The 24,724-nt window shown below is 41.4% G+C and overlaps 1 protein-coding gene across 3 annotated transcripts; it reads right to left on the bottom strand.

The window, feature by feature from the left end:
* Positions 1 to 13,786: 13,786 nt before the first annotated feature.
* AMIGO2 (adhesion molecule with Ig like domain 2) lies at positions 13,787 to 22,305 on the bottom strand. Of its 3 annotated transcripts, XM_048065450.2 has the most exons (3): positions 21,934 to 22,305; positions 20,740 to 20,851; positions 13,787 to 15,529 (listed from the first exon to the last, which is right to left on the bottom strand). In XM_048065450.2, exon 3 carries the CDS (start codon positions 15,454 to 15,456, stop codon positions 13,891 to 13,893), a length of 1,566 nt encoding a protein of 521 aa, XP_047921407.1. In that variant the 5' UTR covers positions 15,457 to 15,529; positions 20,740 to 20,851; positions 21,934 to 22,305; the 3' UTR covers positions 13,787 to 13,890. The 3 variants fall into 3 exon arrangements, with proteins under 3 accessions (XP_047921407.1, XP_047921406.1, XP_066848377.1); XM_048065449.2 differs by lacking the exon at positions 20,740 to 20,851 and having other exon boundaries at positions 21,934 to 22,304; XM_066992276.1 differs by lacking the exons at positions 20,740 to 20,851; positions 21,934 to 22,305 and adding an exon at positions 16,668 to 19,361.
* Between the last annotated feature and the right edge of the window lie 2,419 nt (positions 22,306 to 24,724).

Here is a 24,724-nt window from a genome sequence, read left to right on the forward strand (position 1 = left end):
GAAAATTCTGAGTCTGGGTCCCACTTTGGTTTTGGATTGAGCTGAGGGCATCTGTAGCTGGTGGCCCCAGACCAGCTGTCTGCATAACTGCCCCTGTGCCCCCACTGCTGCCTCAGTTCCTGGGGTCCGACAGTCCTTACTAGGGTTTTATACCCACAGCACCACTGTGAATCAGTACATGAACATTCTTCACATTTTATCTATGGGAAATCGAGGCACAGGTAAATTTAGTAACTTTGTCTGAAGTTACAAAGATCATCTCAAGGTAAAGGCTCATTCCTTGCTTAGAATACAGTTTCAGCTTTAGTGCGGGTCTAAAGAGAAGCCTGGACCAAAATAGAGTCCACTCAGCACCATTTTGTGCTCTCCAGAGTTGGCTTTATCATCTGTCATGCTCATGTACAGCTTTCTGCAAAAGTGTCCCAGAGTGTCACAGATGCAAAGCGTCCTTAATGTAAAAGATAGAAAAAATCATGTCACATAAAAAGACATCATTCAGCTGAATGTTGGTAACTCTGAGCCTTTTTTTACTCCAACAAGTGTGAAAAATAAATTATTAAGGAGCCCAGTGTCATGCTTCTGATGACTGAATGTGCCCTGAATACTTCAGTGTACTAGGATATAAATACTGTGGGAAATCCAAAATGTCTCAGTCAAAGTTCACACTTGAGGTAAAAATTGAGAAGAATATTACTAGTTTTGCAAATCTCCATCACATTGCTGCTTTCCTGTCAGGATCTCAGAAGAAAACAGACTGCACAGTGGGCCCTAATTCTGCTTTCAATCTAGTTTATTGATATTTTATTATGTTTAGTAGTTTCTTCTGATGCAACCATGTGAAAGAGAACAGTCAAGCCCTAAATCTGCATGAGGCTAAAATATGTCTTGTATTCTTTATGAGTTTCCACTTTAAAATGAAATGTAGCAATTAGCTTTTAATAAGGTCTCATTATTTTAATAGAAAAACCTACAGACATTAAGTTTTCAGACGTGTTTAAAATCACAAGCTTGTTCAGACTCCAGCTCTGTTTTTGTTAGCTGATAACAAGATTTTGAGACAGGTCTGACTGCTTATACATGCCACTTATTATGGACATCTTAATGTCTTCCACTGACGTGGTGAGAGATCTCTACCTCTGTTGTGGTTCCTCATTACTTCACACTGTAAAAAGAAATATATTATGTGAGTATAAGGTGGTTTTTGCTACAGGGGCTGGACCTCAAAAAAAGGCAGAAAAAGTGGTAAAGAGGTAGCTGTAGTGAGGTGGCTCTGCCTTGCTCACCCAGCAGATCAATGCCCCATTTCAGTGGAGGTGCTATTGGAAATGCAATAGGATTTGAGGATGAAATATTTTAATACCTGATAATACACCTACAGGTTATATTGGTAAGTAGTCAGCAGCTGAATGAGGTGTACTGTACACAATGAAGGCAACCCTACAGTCACATTGTTTTTGAACACTTTTTGCAATCACATAATTTTTTTTTGTGGGGCAGAAGGAACATTTCTGTTCCATCTATGGTGACAGGCCCATCTTCTGAGTGAGGAAGTGAACCTCTTTCATTTTCAGAAGCCCAGCCCAGACTGTGCATTTCCTCCTGCTGAGTGGCACTAAACCAAACCAGCAACACCACTCTTTCATGCTATGCTTTCTTTACTGCAAGCAGACTCCAGACTTCCTCAAGGTCCCCAAAGTGTTTGACAAGATTTCCCACCTTTGTACCCCAAAGACAAGTTAAACCTGCTGGCTCTCACAGAGGCTATGGAACAGAGAAAGGTTCTCCTGGAATGATCAGCATTCTCAGCCACAGCAATATCCTGGTCCAGTGATTTGGAAACATTTGAAATGTAAACCCAAATGACACTTGGTTTGTGGAGCTGCTTCCCATGGTGGCCCACGCCTTTCCCAGAAGCTTAATGTTCAGTGCGAGACGATTTCAGGACAGAATTGCATTCACTCTGGTGATGGAGTGACCACAGTTTGTCTGACAACTAATTTATTTAGCATCCTCTGGTACTATTTCAAACGCACTGTTGGGACAGAGGAGATTTCTGAATTACCATTTGTATGAACCTAAAGAGCAAAACCAAAACAAAAAAAAAAAAAAAGGAAAAAAAGGATACTTCCATTTTGCTCATATTTCTAGAAGAAGAAGCAGCACACATGAACTATTTCAATTTCCAGTCACTTTTATTCAAAAGAATTTCTGTGTAATCCTAGACAGTCTTCAGTTGCCAGCATCCAGGACAAGAAACCTGCAGGACAAGTCATGGGGCAAGGCTAGTGGGATCTAAACAAACATCTCTCAAACATAGAGGTGTAGGGCCAAAAATGACCTTACAGATCCTCTAGACCAACACCGTACTCTAAAGAGAGATCAAAGATGCCTACAGCATTTCCAGCACATGTATGCCTTACATACACATCTGTATGTTCTTAAAAACCCTCTACTTAAAAAAAATAATAAAAAAAAAAAAAATGCAAGAGCCTCAGTCAATATCCTGTTCCACTGTTTTACTGTCCAGGTGGCCCGAAAGCTGTTCCTATTATCCAGCCAAGGCCAGTTAACTTGTCAGAAGGGAATCGGGTCAATACAATTTGTTCTTGTCAAATCTGTCAGCAGCTTTTATCATCTTAGTATGCTCCAGGCACTTATAAATTGGTTACCTAACCACTTGTTCCAGAATCATTCCAGGAATTGGCTTTACACTGAATAATCTATAATTCCTGGGCTGTTTTTTAAAAGGTAGGTATTATATTTGCTCTTCTTGCATTATCTGGGAGCTGCCCATGTTTTGTGAGTTTTCAAAAAGATAATAGTGAGTACTTCAGAGATTTTTTCCTATTCCTTCAAACAAGCAAAAGTGAATGTCATCAGGACCTTGTGGTTTCAATTGTACTTAGCTTATTCAGACATTTTTTCACCTAATTTCTCCCTATTCTGGCTATGTTCCTATTCTCACATTAAATGTGGTTAAGTATCTGATCAGAAATTAATCTTTGTGTGTGTAGACAGTGAACACTTCAGTACTCTGTGCATTGCCTGTTAAGCAAAGAGCTTTTACTTTTCCTTTCGTTTCTCATGTATTTATTATATCTTGCAGATTTTTGCTGCCTTTATGTCCCAAAACAATGTCAACACCTTAACCATTGTGATCTCTCTATGTTCTGTTTAAATTCATATCTAATTATGTTCCTTATTTCTACTTGTTGTATGACTCCTTTTGATTTCAGGTTCTTATCAACGTCTCGGTGCTGTGTAATGCACTTTGCCCCCCTATATTTTAACTTGTCTCCTCTAAGTTTATTGTTGTGCATTTGATGTAGATATCAGCAATTCCTACCTTTCCTGATGTCCTCCATCCCTGAGATTACCTACTTCAGAGACTCAAGTCACACTTAATTTTACTGATTTCTAGGCTTCTCTCATTGTCCTTTCTTCTAAAATACAGTTGAAATCTTTTCTAGCTTTAACAGCTTCACTGATGTTGTGATTGCTAGATAGTGGGTGACTAAATTGGAGGGTTTTGTTACTTATATTCTTAAATTGGAAACAATGATAGAAAACTGCAGTGGTTTTGTGCTTCAGCTGCCAAAATTAAAATTGCTCACAGACACAGTATATTTATATATATTGTTCGTGTCAATCTGACAATCTCAGAGGATTTTTGAAACATTCATAGAACCTTGGTTTGAATATTAAGAGATAAATTTAGTCTTTGGCTTCAATCCAGAATGATGTGTTCTATGTTGCCAGACTTTACCTGGATATTTCCAAATTATTCACTTTTTCAGGGACTCCTCGGGGGCTCCTCTTTGGACCTCCTGGGTTCTCCTTGGATCTCTTGCTAGGTGCACATCTCAGCCTCAGGTTACCATGAGCAATGTTCATGAGATACAGAGAAAAGGAAATAAGGGAAAAAGGCAGCATAGGAGCCATGCAAGTAAGTCTGACTTATGTTCATGAATTCATGTAGAAATCAAGTCAAAACAAGAGCTTAAAAAAGTACTTCCAGATTCTGCTATTGTTCACAGAAAGAAGCAGGGCTGGTGGAAAGCAAAGCCTGAGCCCAGGTTTTGTCAGCAGATTGGTGTCAGTAATACACCAGTGCTACTCCATGGAGCAGTGAGTACTGACCGCTCTTTCTCAGCAGTGAAAGGCTTTGAATCTTTGTAGTGCAAATCAGCATTTTTGGCAGCTGGGAAAGCTGGCATCAAATCCTCACTGATCAGCAGGGCTCCTTTCTGGCTACTACAGCACAGATCTAGACTTCAAGGGCTGGCTTCATATGTCAGATTTTGGAGAGTCTTTCAGCATAGATGTTAGGGAAACACACATGCTGCTGCCAATAGCATCATGACCTTTTGAGAGGATTCAGAGAGTTAGACTATAGCATCATTTCCATAGGCTAATGTACATTCAATGACATTCATCTCCCTAGATTTCCTCTCTCTTCTTTAACTCTCCTGGAAACCTAAGCAGATGGCAGCAGGCTACAGTTAAGAGTCTGTTTTCACCTCTGTGAAAATATTATGGTCACAGCAAGTAAAGTCATCATTTATTTGAAAATACAGTCACTGTATATTGGTAACAAAGGTAACTATCTGTGAAATTGATAACTACCTGTGAAAGTATTTTTTCTGTAAAGTAGAAGGCAAACTTACTGTGGTGCCAGGAGACATTCAAGAAGGGTCCATGGTGTGGACAGATCTTAATATAATATGAGCTATTGTAATGCTTTCTGACCCAAGAAATCAAAACATTTTGCAGCTGTTGATGAATCAGGCTCCACAGGAATGCTCTGTGTCAGATATTAAAGCAGGCATTACCAAAATACCATTACAAAGTATTTCTGCTGTTGTTATCCAAGGAGTCATAAATTGTGGCTTACAGTTTCCTATGCATGCATGAAGCTCCTTTTTCAAATCTTACAGGCCTGATCAAACTCCTCTCACAAGCTCTGGGAAAGAGAAATGTTCTTTATCAGAAAGATAAGGCTTATCCTAGTCTGCTTTATATCACTGTATTGGAATACCTGAAATTTGTGGCATCCGTCAGTTCTGGTGGCAGCTGCAGTTGGCAAAGCTATCAGACAGAAGAGCTGTGTTTCTTCTGGCCTTTATGAGTACATGCTTTCCCACACTGGCTGTTTGGGGAACCGTAGAGAGCCATCCTTACCTGTCTATATTTAGCCACCAGGGATGTACACACGTTTCCTTGTTAATGTGTCAGCTATTCTCCCACCACAAGGGTGCAATATTAATTGATGAAGCTGACAGCAGCACACTTAACCTGTTGCAATGTCACAACTTCTAATAAATATGTCTTTAAAGAAGAAAATGTTACATTCTGTCTTTAGGGCACAATTAAGGTAGTTACTTGATTTTCTGTAGATGGAAAATAAAATCCTAAAAACTGCTACTTCATTAACAAGATTTTAGCATCTCTCCTGAAAGTTATTTATTTTTATAAGCAAGAGCTTGAAGATAGTTAGAGGTCTACTCAAAAGCACAGAAACTTAAGGAAATACCTAGGTCACTAGTCCTGTGCCACCTCATACAAATCACTCCAATTATCCACTGCCTCTTAGGGAGATAACGGATTAATATTACAGTCATTTTCCTACTGTGAACTAAGTTGCCTAAACCCATGACATGATGACAATTAAAGATAAAACCCAGAAAGTGTAAGGTTTGCTCATTTATGGGATTAAATGATCTGCATCTGCATTATTGAGACAACAAATAATGCTTCAGTTTGGTATACAGGAGGAAATTATTAAGGCAGTATTAAGATTTAAGATATTTTCAGAAGCCTGAGTTCCTCCCTAGGTACTGCTGTTACTTTCCAGTTTTCACATCTGACCCCTGCATGTTATTTTCTCACCTTTAACTCAAAGGGTAGCATTTCCTCTGGCAGAAAGGTCCCTCTATGGTGTTTCTATTTTTAATGATATAAATAATAATAATGATATAAATAATAATAATAATAATGACAGTGCGGGGACCAAGCGGAGCTCACTGCTTCTGAGCCACAAGGGAACGGGGCCATCCCTGAGCCCCAGACCTCACTCTGCCCCTTGAGCACCGTTTCAATAATAAGGAATACTCACACACCTCACCTTAATGAAATGCATCCTACATGGTACAGCAGAGGACATGCCTGCAGCAATAATGAGAAATAGTCCATAATTCTTTGTAATATCTGAATGTACCCTTTGCAATGCTTATAACTTACAGTGCCAGGCTGTACAAGAGCTGTGGGAAGTTTGTTATTCCCAGAGAGTGTAGTATTTTGCATAGGTCTAATTTGATATTGTTGTCTATACAAGAGAGAGAGAGCTCTATTTAAACTTTCGAAGAATATGAAAATGGCACAGTAATAACAGGGTAGCTTTATAACCATGCATCACGATGATGAGAAATTTAAAACTTCCTTCTGTTACATTTCTTTATTATGAAACAATTACCAATCACCATGGATGTGCCAAGTAAACTGTGTGTTGATCCTTCTGGCTTGCTTTCCAACAATTTCTCTCTGCTGAGCATGGAAGGAGCAGGGTCTGGCCGCTTGTGTTCTTACCATCCCCAGGCACTTGCATGCCACGACAGGCACATGATTGAGCTAGGAATTCATCGCGAGGACTCTGCATAAAGCAAACGGCACTTTGCAATGGCAATTTTACAGATGGAGCACCGATGAGAATTCATTTTCTCTACTACAAAACAATAATGTCAGCAGCCACGATGCTAACCCTATAAAATTGTTGCAGAATAAATGATGAGAATATGGCTTCTAAAAACCTGCAACATTTCTTAAACAAGACACAGACTCCGCCTAGGATGAAATTTTATTGCAGGCCTTGCAGATGTGAGCTAAAATATTGGTATTCAGAAAGAAAAACTGTTTGCCTAGCTAGCTTAAGAGAAGAAGACTGTTTTCACAACTGATATGAAGTAGGTGTTGTTGAAAGCCAGACTGACTCTGCATTAGGTGCAAATTAATAGCTGGGACTGCTAAAAGAAAAAAACATTACAACAATAAAGGACAAAAAAGATGTTTTTAGTAAATACCATGATTTCTGACATTTTGGTATATATATATATCTGTAGTGGGATAGAAATCTTAAGAAAATTATATACCACAAATGTAGCAACAATAATAGCTGCATGTCTAAATATATTTTTTAAATGTGAAATGATGCACAGGACAACATACTCAACAAATCAGCTTATCTCTACAGCACATATGGATCACAGATACCATTCACAGCAACACGATCATTTTGCTTAAATTGTATGCAGTGATTATCTGTGCTTGAAAATAAACAAGCAAGGGGAGGCATATGCATTGAAAAGTAGATAAGCTATCTTCTTTAGGGAAGAAGAGAAAAAATCAAGGGAAAGTTCTCTCATCCCAGAATTACAAATCAGTACAACCAGGTTGGATTGCGGTAATAAATGTCATTCACTTGTCCTCATAAATGCTAGTTTAAAAAATAGGGTTTGAAAGGATTTCAGGCAATAGTTCAAATATACTTTCTGCTTTAAAAAACAATGTTGAGAAACATTTATACCCTCTTCTACTTTGATAAACATCTTCAGCAGGACTCAGCCTTGATTGACAAACCTGAGTGTGCTAGCGGCAATAGTAATATCAGACCAATACTATTCCCGCCACAGTTTAAATCAAAATCTCAGTTTTGGCACTAAAACAGGATAAATCTAGCTTTGTTTCATTTCCACCGAGGTTTCAGCAATAGCTGACTGCCTGGGGAAAGACTTTAGATTTTACTTGTCTTAAATAGTTAAATAAATATATATATAAATACAGTGGTTTTCACTGATTCTGGTGCCAGTTAAAAAGAGCAAAGGGGACAAAAGTCAGATGTAGTCTGGCCTAAAGCTCTATCTAGTGCTATAAAACCCTTCAACTCCAAGTGCAAAAGGCTAATTGAACTGCTCCAGGCAACAGCAGTGCTTATCTGAGTTAATTTATTTTGTGCTGTATTATTGCCGACAGCACCTCAGCTACCAGGGAAAGTGCTAGAAATCCTTTCATTTCTGTGAAAGGACATTGTGTCTTATGCAAAGGGCAGTGTTTACACTAGCCAAGGCTCTGTGCTCTGCAGAAGGAGCACACATCAGAGCTGCTAACCCCTTCTGGAGTTGTTGATTATGGCTTCTTCTTTGGTCCTGGTAAGTATTTTGGTTTTAGACTCCATTGGCTATTAACCCTGGAGGAGAGAAGCTGGCAGCTCTTGAAAAAACACATTCCTTCCCTCCCTGATGCTTTTCCCATCTACTGACCTTCCCATCAGGGATATATGCTGTAGCAGCCTGTAGTGCTCCACACATAGTTCAAAAGTGCAAACAGAGGCACTGAACTGGAAAGGCAATCTGTGGTAGGGCTAAATGAGGGTTTCAATTGAGTTTGTTGATTGAACTAATCTGATTGAAGAAAGCATCTTCCCGCATGTCTAGGAAAGGTCTGCATGATGCAATTTGGCTCTAGCTTGCCAGGGAAATACTTTCAGATGATCCTTGACTGTCCTCACAAATATTCATGCAGACTGTACAGTCTCTCTGTATACCAGAGTTGCAAAAAATAATAAATGTTAACATAAACTTTAACAGAGTTGTTTCACATTATTGTTGTTTTTAAATCAATGAAGTTGATGCAAAATGTTGCATGAATAGTCTTATTTACCTGAAAAATAAAAGGCTTAAACAGACTTAAATAACCCACAGTAAGTTAGTCAAATGAGACAGAAAATTTCAGTTAAATTAACACAAAGTTCAGGTTGATGCCTGGTTAATCTCACGTTTGAGCAAAGAAAACAACTCAATTGCCAACTGACTTTTCCTGATACCTGTGTGTCACTAAACTGATGGTGCCATTCTTGACTGTCCTCTCCTCACATACCAAATGTAGTTCACTTAATTAGAAGAAGCAAACGAGAAGATATTTATTCATGTTGATTAAGTTATTTTGCAAAGCAAGATATTATTTGTATAAGGAAAAAAAATCTACCTAATAGGAGAATAAAACAGTAATTCAAAAGAAAAATATGTTCTCCATTGTATCTATTCAGTTCTTTAATATTAAAATTAGAGCTTTCTATTCAGTAAGGCAGAGAGGCACAGTCCTTTTACTTATGACATGATCTCCTCAGCAAAGCTGGGATGTTTTTTCTTCAGAAACAAACATTTATATTCTTACACTTTGATTTTTTACAAATCACTTTTGTATGTGTATTACTGTCAGAACTCTGTTAGAAACACCAAGACCCTCCAGAATACCAAAAAAATCTGTATTTAGGCAAACTCATAAATCGTTTAATCTGATGATTTTATCATGTACCCACTGAAGGTAAGAATTCAGATATCAGCCCTTCTAAAAATACTAACTTAACTTTGACCAAAATTATTTCTTGCTCTTATCCCCCTAATTCTCAAATTCTCTCTTATCCACATCTGAGCCCTATTGGACTAATTGCAAGATATAAACATAGTGGAAACACAAAAAATGACTTGAACATGCACTTTTTTTCCCCCTATATATATAATGATTCAAGCATCATTTACCAAAAAGAGCAAAAAGAAAGTCAGTAAAATCTAAATTGTCCTATCTGTAAATGAAAAATGTATCTTGTATTTTTAAAAGCTTCTATTTATCAATGCCAGTTCCCATCATTTAGAAGGCATTTGGAAATATCTGTTTGGAAGTATCAGTTAAATTGATCCAGCAACTTTGCAGTAGGTCCAGAAGATATTGTCAGGAAATCAGTCCTGACATAGACTGAAATCAGTCTTGACATAGAGAACTATTAGGGACCAGGCTGGAAACAGTCCCTGCACCTGCCGCAGCCAAATGGTAAAGGATCAGCCTCTAAAGCCCCCTGACCTCACTAAAGAGAGAAATGTGCTGGGAGGAATGGATGGTGGCTGTCCACAGAGGACTGTCACTTCTACATCGCTTTAGAGAAGGCCACAATGTGTTCATCTTCAGTGAAGTGGTCGCCTTCAGATACTTTTTTGAGGTCAAGAGGAGAAGACTAGCAGTCTTTCACCTGCTACTCTAGGTGCTGAGTAGGTGGTATTGTTACAGTTATGCTTGCTATGCAGTTATTGGTACAGTTACGCAGTTGTTACTGCACTCAGGGCAGGCTGGAGAGGCTCCATGCTGGCCTCACATAACTGCTTTCCAGCACATGCACAAAAACTTATGACTTGCAGACTTGGGCAGTACTAGAAACACACGGCAGCAATGACATCGCCTCCGAGAGCCACCTGCAGCTGTTATCATTATTTTTGATCTGTGAGACAGCCGGAGCTGATGCAAGAGATCCTTGAGTAAAAGAAAAGCCACTTATCAAAATTAAAGTAATGGAGGACCTAGGTTCAAGGGAGCCCCAAGAAAAGATCCTGTATTCAGCTATAGATTAGAGCCCTTTTCTATGACCTTCTGTGGCAAGATCAGGCACTGGAAGTAGACAAGAGAGAAAAAAAACTCTCCAAGATAACTCCAAGGTTATCTGAGCTGCACATGGAAGACCTCCTGCTGGACATCTGGCACAGGCAGGGAGCAACCCCACTCCCAGCCATGCATTTTGCCAGTGGGTTGGTACCTCTGCCTTACTGCAAATGAAATTAAAGAGCATGGCTGGACTGGATCCAAAGCACTCGACACCTTGCAGAACTAAGCTCACTCTGCATTAAAAATAACATACAGCTCTTTGGGGCTTGCTGGAAACAGTAACTTGAAAACCAAGATGTGTACTGATGGGGACGACAGAGCAGTAGGACAGGCCTGCCAGACCACACCAGAGCTGCTGGGGTGGCACCGGCCCTGAGCCCTCCCGTCTCTGCAGCTCCCCTGGGTGCTGTGAAGCTGTGCAGTGGCCCAGCAGTGCCGGATCCCAGCTCAGGAGCCTCAGTGGGGCTGGTTTCCTGGTGGGAAAAGAGGAACAGCTGCTTTCCCCAGGAAAAGACTGGGATTGTATATCTGTGGCATTGTTGCGGTATGATGAATATTCATTAAAGACTTTAGAAATCTTTATTAAAGCTGCACCTACTGAACTCAAGAGACTGTGATATTTAAAGCAGCAGCAAACAAGCCAACAGCTCCTCCAAAATATTCAGTTTTAACACCTTGCTCATAAATCACTATTGCAACTCTGAGCGCTTTGAAGCAGTCACTGAAATACAGTCAATTAATAACGACAGCAAATATCCACGGCTTAGATCAACACTCAGCTGCTCCACTCATCTGGCAGCGTTACTCTGATCCCACAAAGCCTTATACTCTTCCAGCAGGATAACAGCCCCAAGGGGAAAGGGTGTAGGATCTCTCCATATTTTATTTTACTTTTTAAGATTACATAGAGTTTTAAAAAGAATAGTTCAATGCTCTGTGTCACTGCCCTCTGAGCAGGAGAGGGGGCACCTGCTCAGCCCCAGCTGTGCAGGAGATGAGTGCAGCTGGCACTCAGCCACCAGGCACCAGGCTGCTTGCTTTTCCACTCCAATTTGGAATTGACCGTCAGCACAATTGTAAACACGGAAATCCAGGTCAATTAATGTTATGTATGACAATAGACCATGACATCTGCCCAGCACTGTAACTGATACACACAGCTTTCCCCGGGAATATTTGCATCTCAGTTTCGTATTCTGTCTCCTCACAATTTCAACCCAGTCCCTGATTCCCTCCTTGAAGAAACTGGAAGACATGCAGCACGAGTGGGGCACATCAGAAGATCATGCAGCTTATTTAAGTCTTTTCAATTAAAAAAAAAAAAATCTTAAAAAGGAGTCAGTGTCTTAAAAGTCAGGCCTTTCCCTAGTTGCCTGATGACCCAACTGTAGCACTCATTTCAGTTTTTCCGTCAGACCTTACATGAAAACTTACTAATTTTTTTTGAATGTGTATTTACAGATAAAAAAGAGCTTTATAAAAAGGACACTGACTTACTTGATAGTGGAAGCTAGTTTTAAATTTATATAGATAAAGGCATAAGCAAAAGACCCAAACCTTTGGTGATCCTTCTCTCCTAAATATTTATTATTTTAAGCCTAGAAAAACAATTCCTATCTTCCACTTCCCTGAATATCTGAATGAAAATCTCCTGCAGTTTTTTAATTCCATGTACTTTGTGCACAACCCAGCAACACCGTTTCCTGATCTTATCTGTTTTCCAGCCAGCTTGCTTTCAAACAATTAGCTACATCAAGTCTTCCATGTAGCAAATCAATTGTTGATAGCTTTGGCTCAGCCAGATGTAAGCTTGAGCATGACAACAGGCCTCTCAAAAGAAATCATGAAAAATGGCAAACAACTATTACAGTAAGCCTCACAAAAATAAATTACAGTTGCCATGTCCTGTGGCACTTTGACTCCGATTTTATTTATCCTTCTCCATCTCAGTATATTCCCCAAAAGCCTAATGAAACAGACACACTCCAATTATTCTTTGGTAAGCTGCAATTCCTTGTAAAACTCCTTTGAAGCTGGTAGCATTCAATGCGAGAAAGACTGGCAAAGCCCAGCCCAGTCCCAACATAAGCAAACTTTAAATAAATAAATAAATAAATAAATAAATGGAAATAGCAATTATAAGAGTAAGTTCTCTACAATAACATGACACTTCATGCAAACAATGTTGAATGACCAGTCCAGGTCAATATTACTGAGTTCATAAAGTTTGGCAATGATACATTTGGGCAAGGAGGGAAGCAGTACACATAAGACTGGGCCAAACATGGAGGAAAAGATGCAATTTCTGAATTCACTGTGTGTGAAGTGTTCTGCACTTTCAGAAATTTGTCCAAGCACTATTTCCTCCTTCAATAAAAAAACAAAAGTTTAAAAAATTAAGAAGCACATTTTGTGAGATTACCTGAACCAAGTACTCTGAAAGGATAAAACGAGATATTACCTCCCTTTTGTGAGGTTACCCCTAAACAGAAACAGCCCACCCCTAAGATGAAGCAGGAGCCATGGTGACAGTGTTGGGCTTGTTCACCACATGTGACACCAAGCATATTGTGAGCACTGAAGGTTAAGACAAATGACAATGAGCAATCACGTTATTGCAGCTTAATTAGTTACTGCAGATTAGCTTGAGTCCTCATGACCGAGAACTCCCCTAAGGCAATTACAAAGGTAACATGTTAACTTTTACCAGTTTTCTTTATGTGTCAATATTTATAAACAAATACAACTACATTTCATAAGCAATCCCTCAATTGAGATTGGAATAAAATGAACACACACATTTAAAGTTTTCACACGGTTCTTGGAAAACACATTATCAGTTTATGGCCATAAACTTTTATCCAGTACTGCTAGGCATCCTGGTGGCAAATCTAATCTTTTTGTTAAGATCAGTCCAGGAAAACTCTTTTCCTCCATGATTTTAATGTGAAGATTTTACGGACCTGTGAAAGGAACTGCAGGAAGGTTGGGCACTTTCCTCTGTAGCCACCTCAGTTTGCCCGTATGCTCCTCGCAGAGGAGGGGAGCACTCAGAAGAACCAGGAGTCTCTTGTGGGAGTCAGCATCTGCCCTGAGAAATCAGCTACCTGCACTGAAAGCACCTTTAAATAAGCACGAGAGATGGCTGCATACATCCCAGAGAGTAAAAACCAAGGCTAGGCTTTCACTGAAGGCATTCGCATGAATGCCACGCTGTTTGCTTTTCTCAAGCAAGGTACGCCTGTTGCATGGCCCTGCACTCACAAAAGAGAGGAGACGCAGTTCAAGGACTGACAATAGATACTTTTTTTAAAACATTTTCTCTCTTTATTTCTTTTTCCTGATGGTTGCTACAAGCAAAGGAGGTATTCAGAAATGTGACTGCACAATACAAACACAGGCAGCAAACTAAGTTGATGGCATGAAAGGTGTATCTGAGAACACAGAGTTGACAGAATCAGAGTCGGATTTTGTTCGAGTGGTTTTTAAGATGCTCTCAGCTATGGCATTGTCATTAGGAAACAGTTTTACTTTCCCATTCTGATTGTGTTTTGGTTCATGTACAGGTTCCAGGAAAACTACTCGTTTGCCAGTGCTGGCCTTCTTCTCATCAGCAGGCAGCTCTTGAGGCGGTGTGGAGTTCAGTATGGATGAGTGGGCACTGCTTTGGTTCAGCTTCCTCTTCCTCCTCTTTGTCTTGCATTGACACGGGCAGGGGGTCAGATAGAGATAGAGGAGTACTAAAACAATACTGGCTACACAGGCAGCAAGGGTCGTAAAAGCTGTATTAAATGCTTCATGAGCATGGGACTTGTTAACTGTGAAATTGCTCACATTTATTCTAACCTCTATGGTTTCATTCAATAGTCTTTTCTTATTTATTGCAATGCAGGAGTACAGCCCAGAGTCCTCTAGCTGGGCATCTGTTATCTCCAGGCTCCCGTTATGAAACACCCTAAAGTTGCCTGTCTCCTTGTCTGGCTCCAGCAATTTATTGTCTGGACTAACCCAAACAAAGTGCGTGCCTGCATCACTGATTCTGCTGTCACAGTGAACGATCAGCCTGTCACCAACCTGGGCATCATGAATAAACCCAAAGGCTTGGAAAGAGCTGTTGATGGTGCTTTCAGAGCAATTCAGAAAGTTGTCGTGCAGTAAAGGCAGTTTATTGTAACCTCTTGGGTCCGATCGCAGCAAACAAGTGTACTCGCTTTTGAAGTCCACGACAGAGTTGAAGTGCCTTTGATACCAGAAGATCAGCATGGAGTACAGTGTACAGTCACAGTAAAACGGGTTGCCATGAAGATAAACTCCACTGAGATGCTTGGCTGGCACCGAACTCAGGCGCTGGATAGGCATCGACTGGATGTGGTTATAGGAAACATCCAGCAATACGAGTTCTGTCAGCTTGTGTTTTCCAATGTACAAGTCCAGAGGGAAATGTGAGAGTGAGTTATAGCTTAAGTACAATTTCTGTAATTTGTACAATCCTCCAAAGGCTGAAGACTCTATCTGCATTATCTGATTGTTGTACAGCAGGAGAACTTCCAGGGCCTTCAGCTCCTGGAACACAGGGCTGCCCAGCGTCTTCAGGCTGTTGGACGACAAGTCTAGGTACTTCAGGTTTGGGGTTGTGGAAAAGCTTCCAGTGATAATGCTGCTAATGCTGTTATGATTGATTATTAAAGTGTTCAGCTTCTCAAACAGCACCGGGACCCATTCAGGCTCTAAGAATCCAATTCTGTTATAACTCAGATCCAGCCTTTTCATACTTTTATAGAGATTTCCTGGCACCCGAGAGAGGTTCTTACTGGTGCAGCTTACGATATCGCTGGCACAGATGCAGGCTGTTGGACACATCCCCGGGGCACTGCCACAGAGACTCACTGTGAAGACCAAGAGGCATGCCAGCCCTCTGCAGTTCACCTTACAAACTCCAAGTCGAGTAGGAAGCGTCCGGCAATTTAAAGACATTGTCGCTGGCTCTTAGCTGGATCCCAGTGCTCCTTGCCACAGATTACATGTGCAGCTAGCTTTGCACTAATCGCTGTCAAAAGAGGAATACAGAGGTATAGCATGTTAACATTTAACATTCATACCCTGCCTGATTTCTTACGCATGCCTTCTGAACAAATACAGTGAATTAATCAATGTTTCATACAATTAGTTAGAAAATCTAGTTGTTCTTAGATGATTTTAGCTTAGTGCTGGCTTTATGTAAACATGACATTCTTCACTCATCTGTAAACATTCACATTAGAGACATGTTTTCCTCTTCAAAAAAAATGCAACCGTTCTTCAGTCTTGGACTAAGGAATGCAATTTCTGACAATTTACAAAAAAAAAAAAAAAAATCAGAAATGCTCATCTGTGGAACCTGAATGGGCAAAGGCATCTCCTAGCTGTTTCCAAACCAGCCTAGGCAAAAAACTTCTGGTAGAGAGAGGAAGAAAACAAAAACAAACAAAAAATCTTATCCAAAAATATTGCCTTGTCTAGCAGGGAGCAGTTACGATACGTGTTTCTTCCCAGAGAACGCCTCACATTTTTAAGCAAAGAATTTTATCAGCCTCTTTAACTTTAAAGGTCATATGATTTATTATTATTTTTATTTTTAATTCAGTAACTGATAGTTCAGGTATCAACAGTCCATTTTTAAAGTTATTCAAGGTGTTCAACTGGAATGCTTGGTATTCTGTTACTTCTACCTTTGCCAAAATAATTGTAGGAAATTATTGGAGGAAATTTCCCGTGCCTGTGCCTACCTCAAGCAGAAGTTTTGGGACCTTTCAGTTAGGATGAGTCAGCCGTTTCTCAAAACTCATTAAAGGGAAAAAAATGTTTTGCTAATTTTCCTTCTCAAGTAATAAGAACAAAACCTGCCATACTCTTCTGAGAATATTTTAGCGTCACTATAGTTTGAAGCAGGGACTTAAAATTTGTCAGGCTAGTGGTTCCATGCCAAGGTATATGTTTTTTGCCATCTCCTAGGAAAATGTACACATAATTAGCAGAGCAATGAACATTTCTGTTCACTCTTGCTCTCCCTGGATACCTGTTAAGAGTTTGCCAGTAAATTCCCAGGTGAATCCATATGCATTGATTATCCCCACCCCTTCACAGATCAAGCGTGGTATTCAGCTCCCACATATTAAACTTGAACTCATTCCTCCAGTCTCACCCACCCGTTGGTATAGTATCTGAGCAGGGCAACCCCACACTGAGAGCTCCTCCGGGCTGCTGACAGTGATATGTCCCAGAGCTGGGAGATGGGAGGCTGCCAGAGGGCAGCAGGGAGAATCAAATGGAAATTAAATAGAGAGAAGCAGAATAAAAGGTGTTGTATTCGTTGATGAGGGGAGATGGATGAAGAAAGGATAGGGATGTTAAAATCAAGACCTAGAAGGTGGAGGACTAATGCAGAGATGCAGGCAAAGAAGGGGTTAAGGGGAAAGAGAAGATAAGATATGCGTGGGAAAGGAAGGGCAAAACCAGGAAAGGAGGATGCTAATGGAGCATCATTGTAGCTAATGAAACAAACATGAGATAGTTTGGATGCCATCAGGGCACAGAACTCAGCTAAAGCATACGATAAGCCTGGGAAAGCAGACGGGGAGGAGATAAACGACATAAAAGGGTTAAGCATAAGAAAGACAAGTGTATCAAGAGGTGAACATTAAAACACACTTCTATGGAGAATTTGCATCTGCTACTTGTGAGTCTAAGATTACCTATGCAATCAATTAATTAATGTGAAATGCACTAATTTCCACTTGCCCCTCAGTTCCTTATTCCCCTCCTCTCTAACACGCTGCCAAGCTGACAGGCTGCTGTCTTCTGCCAAGTCTTCTATTCTTAAGTCAAATGGTAGAGGTTGCGGTATGAATGCAGAGAGCTGAACCTTCTAATGACCCATTAAAAGAAGAAATATGAAGGCAGCAGGAGGGGAGAATTCACCTTGCACAAGAATTTATATACACATTGGGTTTAAATGCTTGCGTTCCCCAAAACTATATTAAGAGAATGACAGGGCAGCCAAATCAAATATTCAAAAATTAGCATCACAAGTAAGGTTTTCTGTGCCATTTAAATTTTTATATACATCCCTTAGTTACACGATCACTTAGATTTCTCCCTTCCCAAAGCCTTTTCTCACACTGTGCACAGGATCTATTGAAGAACATGGAAAAGAAAGGGTGATTACATCAAGAGCTAAGTAAATGCCTGTACATGACAGCTGCAACATATCCTAGCGTATGCCACAGAATTCCTGTGACATCAGGCAAATTATGTGAACTGGTGACTATTAGAAAATCATGAGCTTATTACAGTCATCAGCTTGAGACTCAGAAAATAAGGAGCTTGTATATGTTAAATTTGGGAAGGACTGATCTGAAGAAGTGTCGAGATGAGAGTCAAAATGATACGACTCTAGCTGACAGCTTTGACTATAAAGTTTTCTCCTAGCTCCCCTGTGTATAAAAGAAATATAGAAACATAATGTTAAGTATAAGAATATTGTAAAAATAAATTAATTGATTATGAATCTTGATACTAAGGTTTTATTCTAAAGTCTTCTAGGTTTTTAGGTCATTTTGAAATATCTAACAACGTGATTGTCAGTGGGAAGTTAGGAACCAAGAGGAATTAGTTTTAACCAATCCTAAGCACCTAGCTGAGGTGTTTTTTCTAGATAGCTAGTTGTTTATGAAAAAAATTAACAGATATAAGTTCATCTAGAGGGTGAGACCTATGAAAGCGTTAGAGAATTGAACATCAGGAAATGATTCTGTACTCCACTGTGGATTTGTATGGCAAGCAGTACATAAGGCACAATGGAAACACTGAAAGATGTAAAAAGATTTTCATAACTGCTCATTTAGTTAGTACATTGCTCAAAACTAGGTATGTGAAAACTGTATATCATAAAACCTTGGTGCATAAAGACTAAATTATAACACATTCACTAAATGGGGGATAATTTAATGTTGCATAGGTTGCCTTTTCCACTAATATTTGACTGTCTGATTTTGCAGCCTCTGCAGACTAATTTTTCATGGAACAGCACTTGCGAAAAGATGAATGGCACTTTCAAAATCAGCTCCTGTGTTGAATATAACTGCGATCCTGGAGATACTCCAAAGGGAAAGTACTAGGTCAATGCCCAGTTTGGGAAGGCTTACCAAGCTGAATACACTAAATAGCCTTGCATGTTTGTTTCTGTCCACACCTACAGTTAACTCCCCAGAAACCGTGAGATCGCCTACAACCAAGTCCCAAAGGCAGATTTGGGGCTGGTGTAAATCAGCATAACTTTGAATTCCAAGAAGAAAACCAGTCTACAAGTGCTGAAAACTTGCTTGTCCATTTCCAAAGCTCATTAAAGTTGCCAGATGAGAACTGCTTCAACTTGGCTTGCTTGTCAAGGCAAAGCCAAATTATGGACATACACATACCAGGTTATTTTGAGAGCACCCTACCAAGCAGAAACCTTCCTTGCTGTGCCCAAATCACGGTGCAGTGCCTTTAACCTCAACAGGGCCTTTGCCTTTCTGGAAGTTTGGGCTGCTGAGGTGCAGCTTGCTCCATCCTTTGAGTACTTGTGTTCCCCCACACTTCTGCATAAATTTCACATGCTGGTAGCAAAGCTAAGCATACTGAACACAAATATTCATAATCTATGTGATCATTTGAACCCATTCAAAATAGCTGCATAAACAGTTAGCTGTTGGTTATGTGCAGCTGTTAAGTGGCAAGGAAGAAAAAGTCTTATAAAAGTATCACTTTGCAAACTTCAATATTACATATTTTCTCAAGAATTAATGCTATTAAATACTAGCAGCTAACATGCGCCAACAGGCTCTGGATAAGTACTTCACCATTTTCACTTCTCTTCTGAATGAGCTGGGTAAATGGCTTTTTGTGAGTGAAGGGCATGGTGGGGGGATTTGCACTTGAATTCTTTTCAAAGAACTCATTTCTTTGTGGTGTTAAGTGTGATATTTTAAGTTCACTGCCAAAAACACAGTACTTCCTGAGATGAATCATCTGTGCAGTAATGGTGCACATGTTTTTTAACCATTTAAGAAGAAATGCAGGATGTATTCTCATATCACAGAGAATATTCTCTGTTGTCAGCAACAGTTGACTACAACAGAACAACGCCTAGATGATTTGGCTCCTGGTTTTGATATTTTTTTTTCATGAGGTTTTTGGAATTAACAAGCACCCAGAGCTGCTTATGGAAAATGGGAATGCTGGATGCATGTGAATTTCCTCACTACCAGTTATCACTGCAAAAATCAACTAATGTCCTAAACAGTCATTACCATTTTCTCTGCGTTCTCTCTCCTATTAATATTATATTTGTAATCTCTACACCAGCTTTCTGTTTCTTCCAGGAAAACCTGTATACCAAACTATTTCTCTCAGTTCATTTGAGACTTTGCTTAAAAATATGTATGTGGCACTGTTTTTAATTTAAGTAGTGAAAGGGACTGGAGATTACAAGTTACCTGAATGCTTTTGCAAACACTACCACTAGTCTTTTCAGTGCTAAAGTGGATCGATCTGCTTTACAGAAGGAATAACATCTTCCTATACACTGGTGATGCAAACAGTCTCACTCCTGGCTGGCACTTTCTGCACAGTGAAAATGCAAATATTTGTATACACCCCCCCACTCCCCCACCCCAATGTTGAGTTTATAGAATCACAAGCTCAAACACTAAAAAATATTAAAGACCTCAGTCTATCTTCCAAAAGGTCTGCACTATTTCTACATCTCGTAGCTCTTCTTGTGCCACATCCTCCCACTTTATACAGTCCCCTAGCCCATCTCACCAGCCCACAAGTCATTCGCCCACCTCTGCACCTTCCCATTGACTTGCATGCCCACACAGTTGCTCTCCCCCTTTCAGTTGTCTAGATATCAGATGAATCAAGGCCTTATTAGTTAAATAGAATAACAGATGAAAAAAAATGGTGATGGCACAGGTGTTAAAACTGTTTCCTCACAGTCCTTTTTTTATGAAAAAAATCATAATTAAGAAAGCTTTCATCATGAACAATTGGGGGGGGGGAGAAGACCATCAAAATGGGGTTTTAGTCATTTATAGCAACAATATTATAGAAGTACAATTATTAATACTTTTAAGCCTAACTTTACAAATCCTGCTTAAGTACACGATAGAACCATTAATTGCAAACAGACTAGTGGCATCTCACATAATTAATCTTTCTAAATGTTAGACTTACTGAGAAGGTCTGCACAGACTTCCATTCTGTGTGTAGTGGGGAAACAGTCCAAGGAAACATCACTGTAGTGGCCACCTCACACATCTCCAGGTTTCACTCTGCTTTTAACACTCTAGGATGCAAAGGCATTCTGCATTGAACCTGCCTCTGACAGCTGTGCTCAGCATTTCTGATGGAGCAGATCTGGATTACCCAGGCATCATAATCCATGATATTCAGTGACATGACAGACTGGGGAGCAGAGCCTGTTGGTGAACTACATCTGGGTGATGCCTTGATATACTGGACTAAATCCCTGAACTAGGCTAAGCTGTGCTTGGTGCAGGACCTAACAGAGATGAAAAAATGGCTTTACATCACCTTTGCAGCAAGCTGATCCTGAGGTCAGCCTGGCAAATGGAGTGGTCTCTCTGGCCAGCACCTGGCCAGATCTCAGCAGTGCTGGATCGGGGAGGAATTTGTCCCAGTAAACCTGGCCAGCTAAAACTATTTTCTCCCACACATCCCTCACTAAGGACCGAATCTCTCTGAAGACAGACTTATTTATTTCTTTGCGCCCATGGTAATTCACTTGGCTTAAAGAAAACTGAGCAGCTGGGTGACGTGCCACAGGGACTGAGCTGGGCTGATCGCGGCAATGTGTCTACGGCACCACCATCTACGTGAAGTCAGCATCCCGCAGCTCCTGCCCCTCTTTAAGAGCAGAAGGGAAACACGCTCAGCGGACCAGCAAGGCACCCCTTTCACCATGCTACTCTGTAAATCAAGCTGCGTCCTAGCTCCAACCTCGCGGACGACTTCAGTTGCTAAGGAGATCGCCAAATAATTAAGAAAAACGCGGTGACAAGCAGCGGTGCCTCACGTCCAGCACCACCAACCAGTCTCCAAGCGATGCCAGATCCCACGAAAGTTTACTTGCCCAGCGGAGCATCCCCACCGCCTCCAGGAGCTTCTCCCACAGCCTAAACTTCAGAGCCCCCCCTCCTGCGCCGCGGGGGCTTGGGGCAGCACCCCGAGGACCATTGCTGGGACCCGGGGCAAAGTTTCGGCGACCCTTTCGGAGGCGAGCCAGGCGGGGAGCACCGCACCCCGCAGCCCCCCGGCCCCCTGCTCTCCTCTCCTCTCTTCTCCTCTCCCCCCGCCGCCTGCCGGGCTGAGATCGCCTCCGGTCCCCCCCCCGGCGGGCAGCGTTACCTGCAGCGCCCGGCGGCCGCCTCATGGCCGGGGAACGCGGTGCCGGTGCCGGCCCCGCCGCCAGCCCCGCATGCTCCGCTCCGCTCCTCTCCTCTCCTCCGGCGGCTGGGGGAAGTTTGGGGTCGCAGCCAGCGCCGGCAGCACGGCTGAGGATGTTGATGATGATGATGATGAAGATGAGGATGAGGATGAGGATGATGAGGACGAAGAAGGAAGGCAGGAGACTGCCAGCCACAGCAGCAAGGCGCGGGCCGGGGCTTTTATCCCCTCCTGCCCCCGCCCCCGGTCCCCGCCGCCGCTTCCCCTCGGCGGCAGCGGGACGGAGCCGCCGGTGCCCCGGGGAGGGCCGCGCCGCCCGCCCCGCTCCGCTCCGCCCCGCTCCGCACCGCCCCGCTCCGATCCGATCCGATCCGCCCCGATCCGATCCGCGGGGATTTCCGCGGCCCTGCGCCGGGGGGCGCGCCCGATCCGCTCCGCTCCGCTTCTCACCGAGCCGGCGGCGGCTCCCCCGGCAACTTTCGGGCTTGCCTTGAGCTGTGCGAGAGCCGCTGCCGGGTCAGGGAGAGGGAAAGCTGCAAGCTGAAAGCATCCAAGCAGCCTTCCCTCTGATCCTGGGCGGTTGTTAACCTTCCCCGGTGAAGTTACTGCCTAAATTTCCTCCATCGTTTCGAGCGCCCTGCGTGTAGAGGCTGAAGCTGAACAGGGACTGGCTTAGCGAATAGCAGGGGTTGGGGATTTATTGTCATCCGGGCATACAGTTTATAGAAAAATTCTCAGCAAAGGGGGCTTGTGTATTAAAGCTGCTGTAAATCACACTTCTTCTTGCAAGGGCACATAACGAGCCGGTGTTTAATATCAGGGTTCGTGCCTACATGTAATGCTCAAGGGATCCTTCTTGCCCTAAAATTCATGCTACAAGCAAACTGAAATTTTTTAGTATAGTACAAGGAATCTGTTAAAAATGGGATTCATTTCAGATTAAAGCCTGGTGAGCTGTGGGTGATACTGCTATTGATTTCAAATACTTTTGGATCCCTATCTTATGATAAAAATTCAGCTTTTTATTAGTCATTCATATTCTGTGTTTATTTTCTGCATTTCTGGGTATTTAGATGATGCACCGGTGAAATAATTTCAATCTCCAGGTTACTGATTTGACACCGATTGGTTTCAGACACTCCAGGTGAATGTTCATGTGTTTAAAGAAGCTAGTTGTCTTCATCTAGAGTAAACCATCAAACATTTCTAGTTGCCTCAATATATAAAATAGTGGGTAAAATTTGAGTTGTTCACACTGCCAATAGACTCTGAGGAAGGTGATATTAGTGTTTTGTTTCCTTCCCCTGCTATCAAAACTGAAAATGTTAAGCCTGAATTCTTCTTACAGTCTTACTTGTGGAATGGTGACATGATAGCATACAGAGTAGCCATCCATTTGTACTTTGCATATTTTCTTTAAATAATCTGGTTTTAAAAAGATAACAATTTTAACTGCAGTTTGTTCAGACCATGATAAGTGTGAAACACAGGTAGGTGCAGTGATGGCACTGCTTGTAGCCAACTTATTTAGATTCCAACCATGAAATCTTGACATAGTGATAATTACTTTGGGGAGGCAGGATCCAAATCATAGTGAAGTGCCTAATACTTAAGGCAATAAAGATATTGTTTTCCAGGATTATTTTTCTCATGAATGCTGACAGGGATTTGCTTTTGTGTCGGAGAAGTCAGGTCCCAGATGCTCAAGAAATCAACAGGAGTTGTGATGATCCTTACATGACCTGCTCAGCTTATGAACAGAGGCCATCTGCCAAGGAGCAGACTTTGCACAAAAATCACGATCAAGCAATACATCGAATGGTCTGAAGGGAGTTCAGAGCTACAGCATTCTTGTAAGTCTGGCAACAGCTGGTTGTGAGCCCAGCGATTCTTTGTTCCCGCTGAATGTTGACAAGTTTGCTCATGGCATGATGCAATCTAATGTATTGTGCTAATTCACAGCCTAAAGGTGCTTTTGACACTTGTTACATACTAAATTACAAAGAGTGTTGTTTTTAAAATTCTAACTTGGATGGGAACAATTGGTAATTAGCTTTCTTCTAGCAAACAGTAGTGGTGTGAAAACAGTACCTATCCAAAATCTTTCTTGATCGTATATGGGCACAAGCTGTGTGAAGCTGACAGTCCATTAATTAGGACACCAAGCCTTTCTTGTGATAATCTCTACAAATGTAGGGTTTCTGGCATCACCAGTAGAGATTTTTATTGCAGAGAATTGCTGATAGCTGTCTCCTTCTTCCAAAACCATCAGGATCCTGCCTGTGTTTCCCTGCCCCTGTACAAAATTATCTACTAGAGTCAAAGCTTTTCAGCAATGGAACTGTTCTTGTTTTCATGTCCTGTGTAGTACTAAGGAGACTGACGGGCTTGAGATGGGCTTTTAATAACAATATTTTCCTTGTGCTCTTGAAAGCCCCACAAATGCACAAATGCCTGTATTATCTTTAAAAAAAATCTCTTAGTAGTAAAACAGCAACTTTATTACAATTATATCATTAAACTGATCATTAAAGGACTTTTTTCAAAAGCAGCATCCTGATTCGACTTGGCTTCAGGGAATTTACAGTCCCTTGATGAGCAAGCAACAAAACTGTTCTGCTAGGGACTGACTAGGAGAAGCCAAGGGGCTGCTGAAAGAAAGAAATATCTTCCACCTCTCCTGTCACACTCTGCTTCTGGCTGGAGCGTGGTTTTCTACCATAGTGCTCACACAGAAAGAAAGAGTGCCAGT

Source organism: Anser cygnoides, chromosome 1, assembly GCF_040182565.1.
Source record: "Anser cygnoides isolate HZ-2024a breed goose chromosome 1, Taihu_goose_T2T_genome, whole genome shotgun sequence".
NCBI lineage: Eukaryota > Metazoa > Chordata > Aves > Anseriformes > Anatidae > Anser > Anser cygnoides.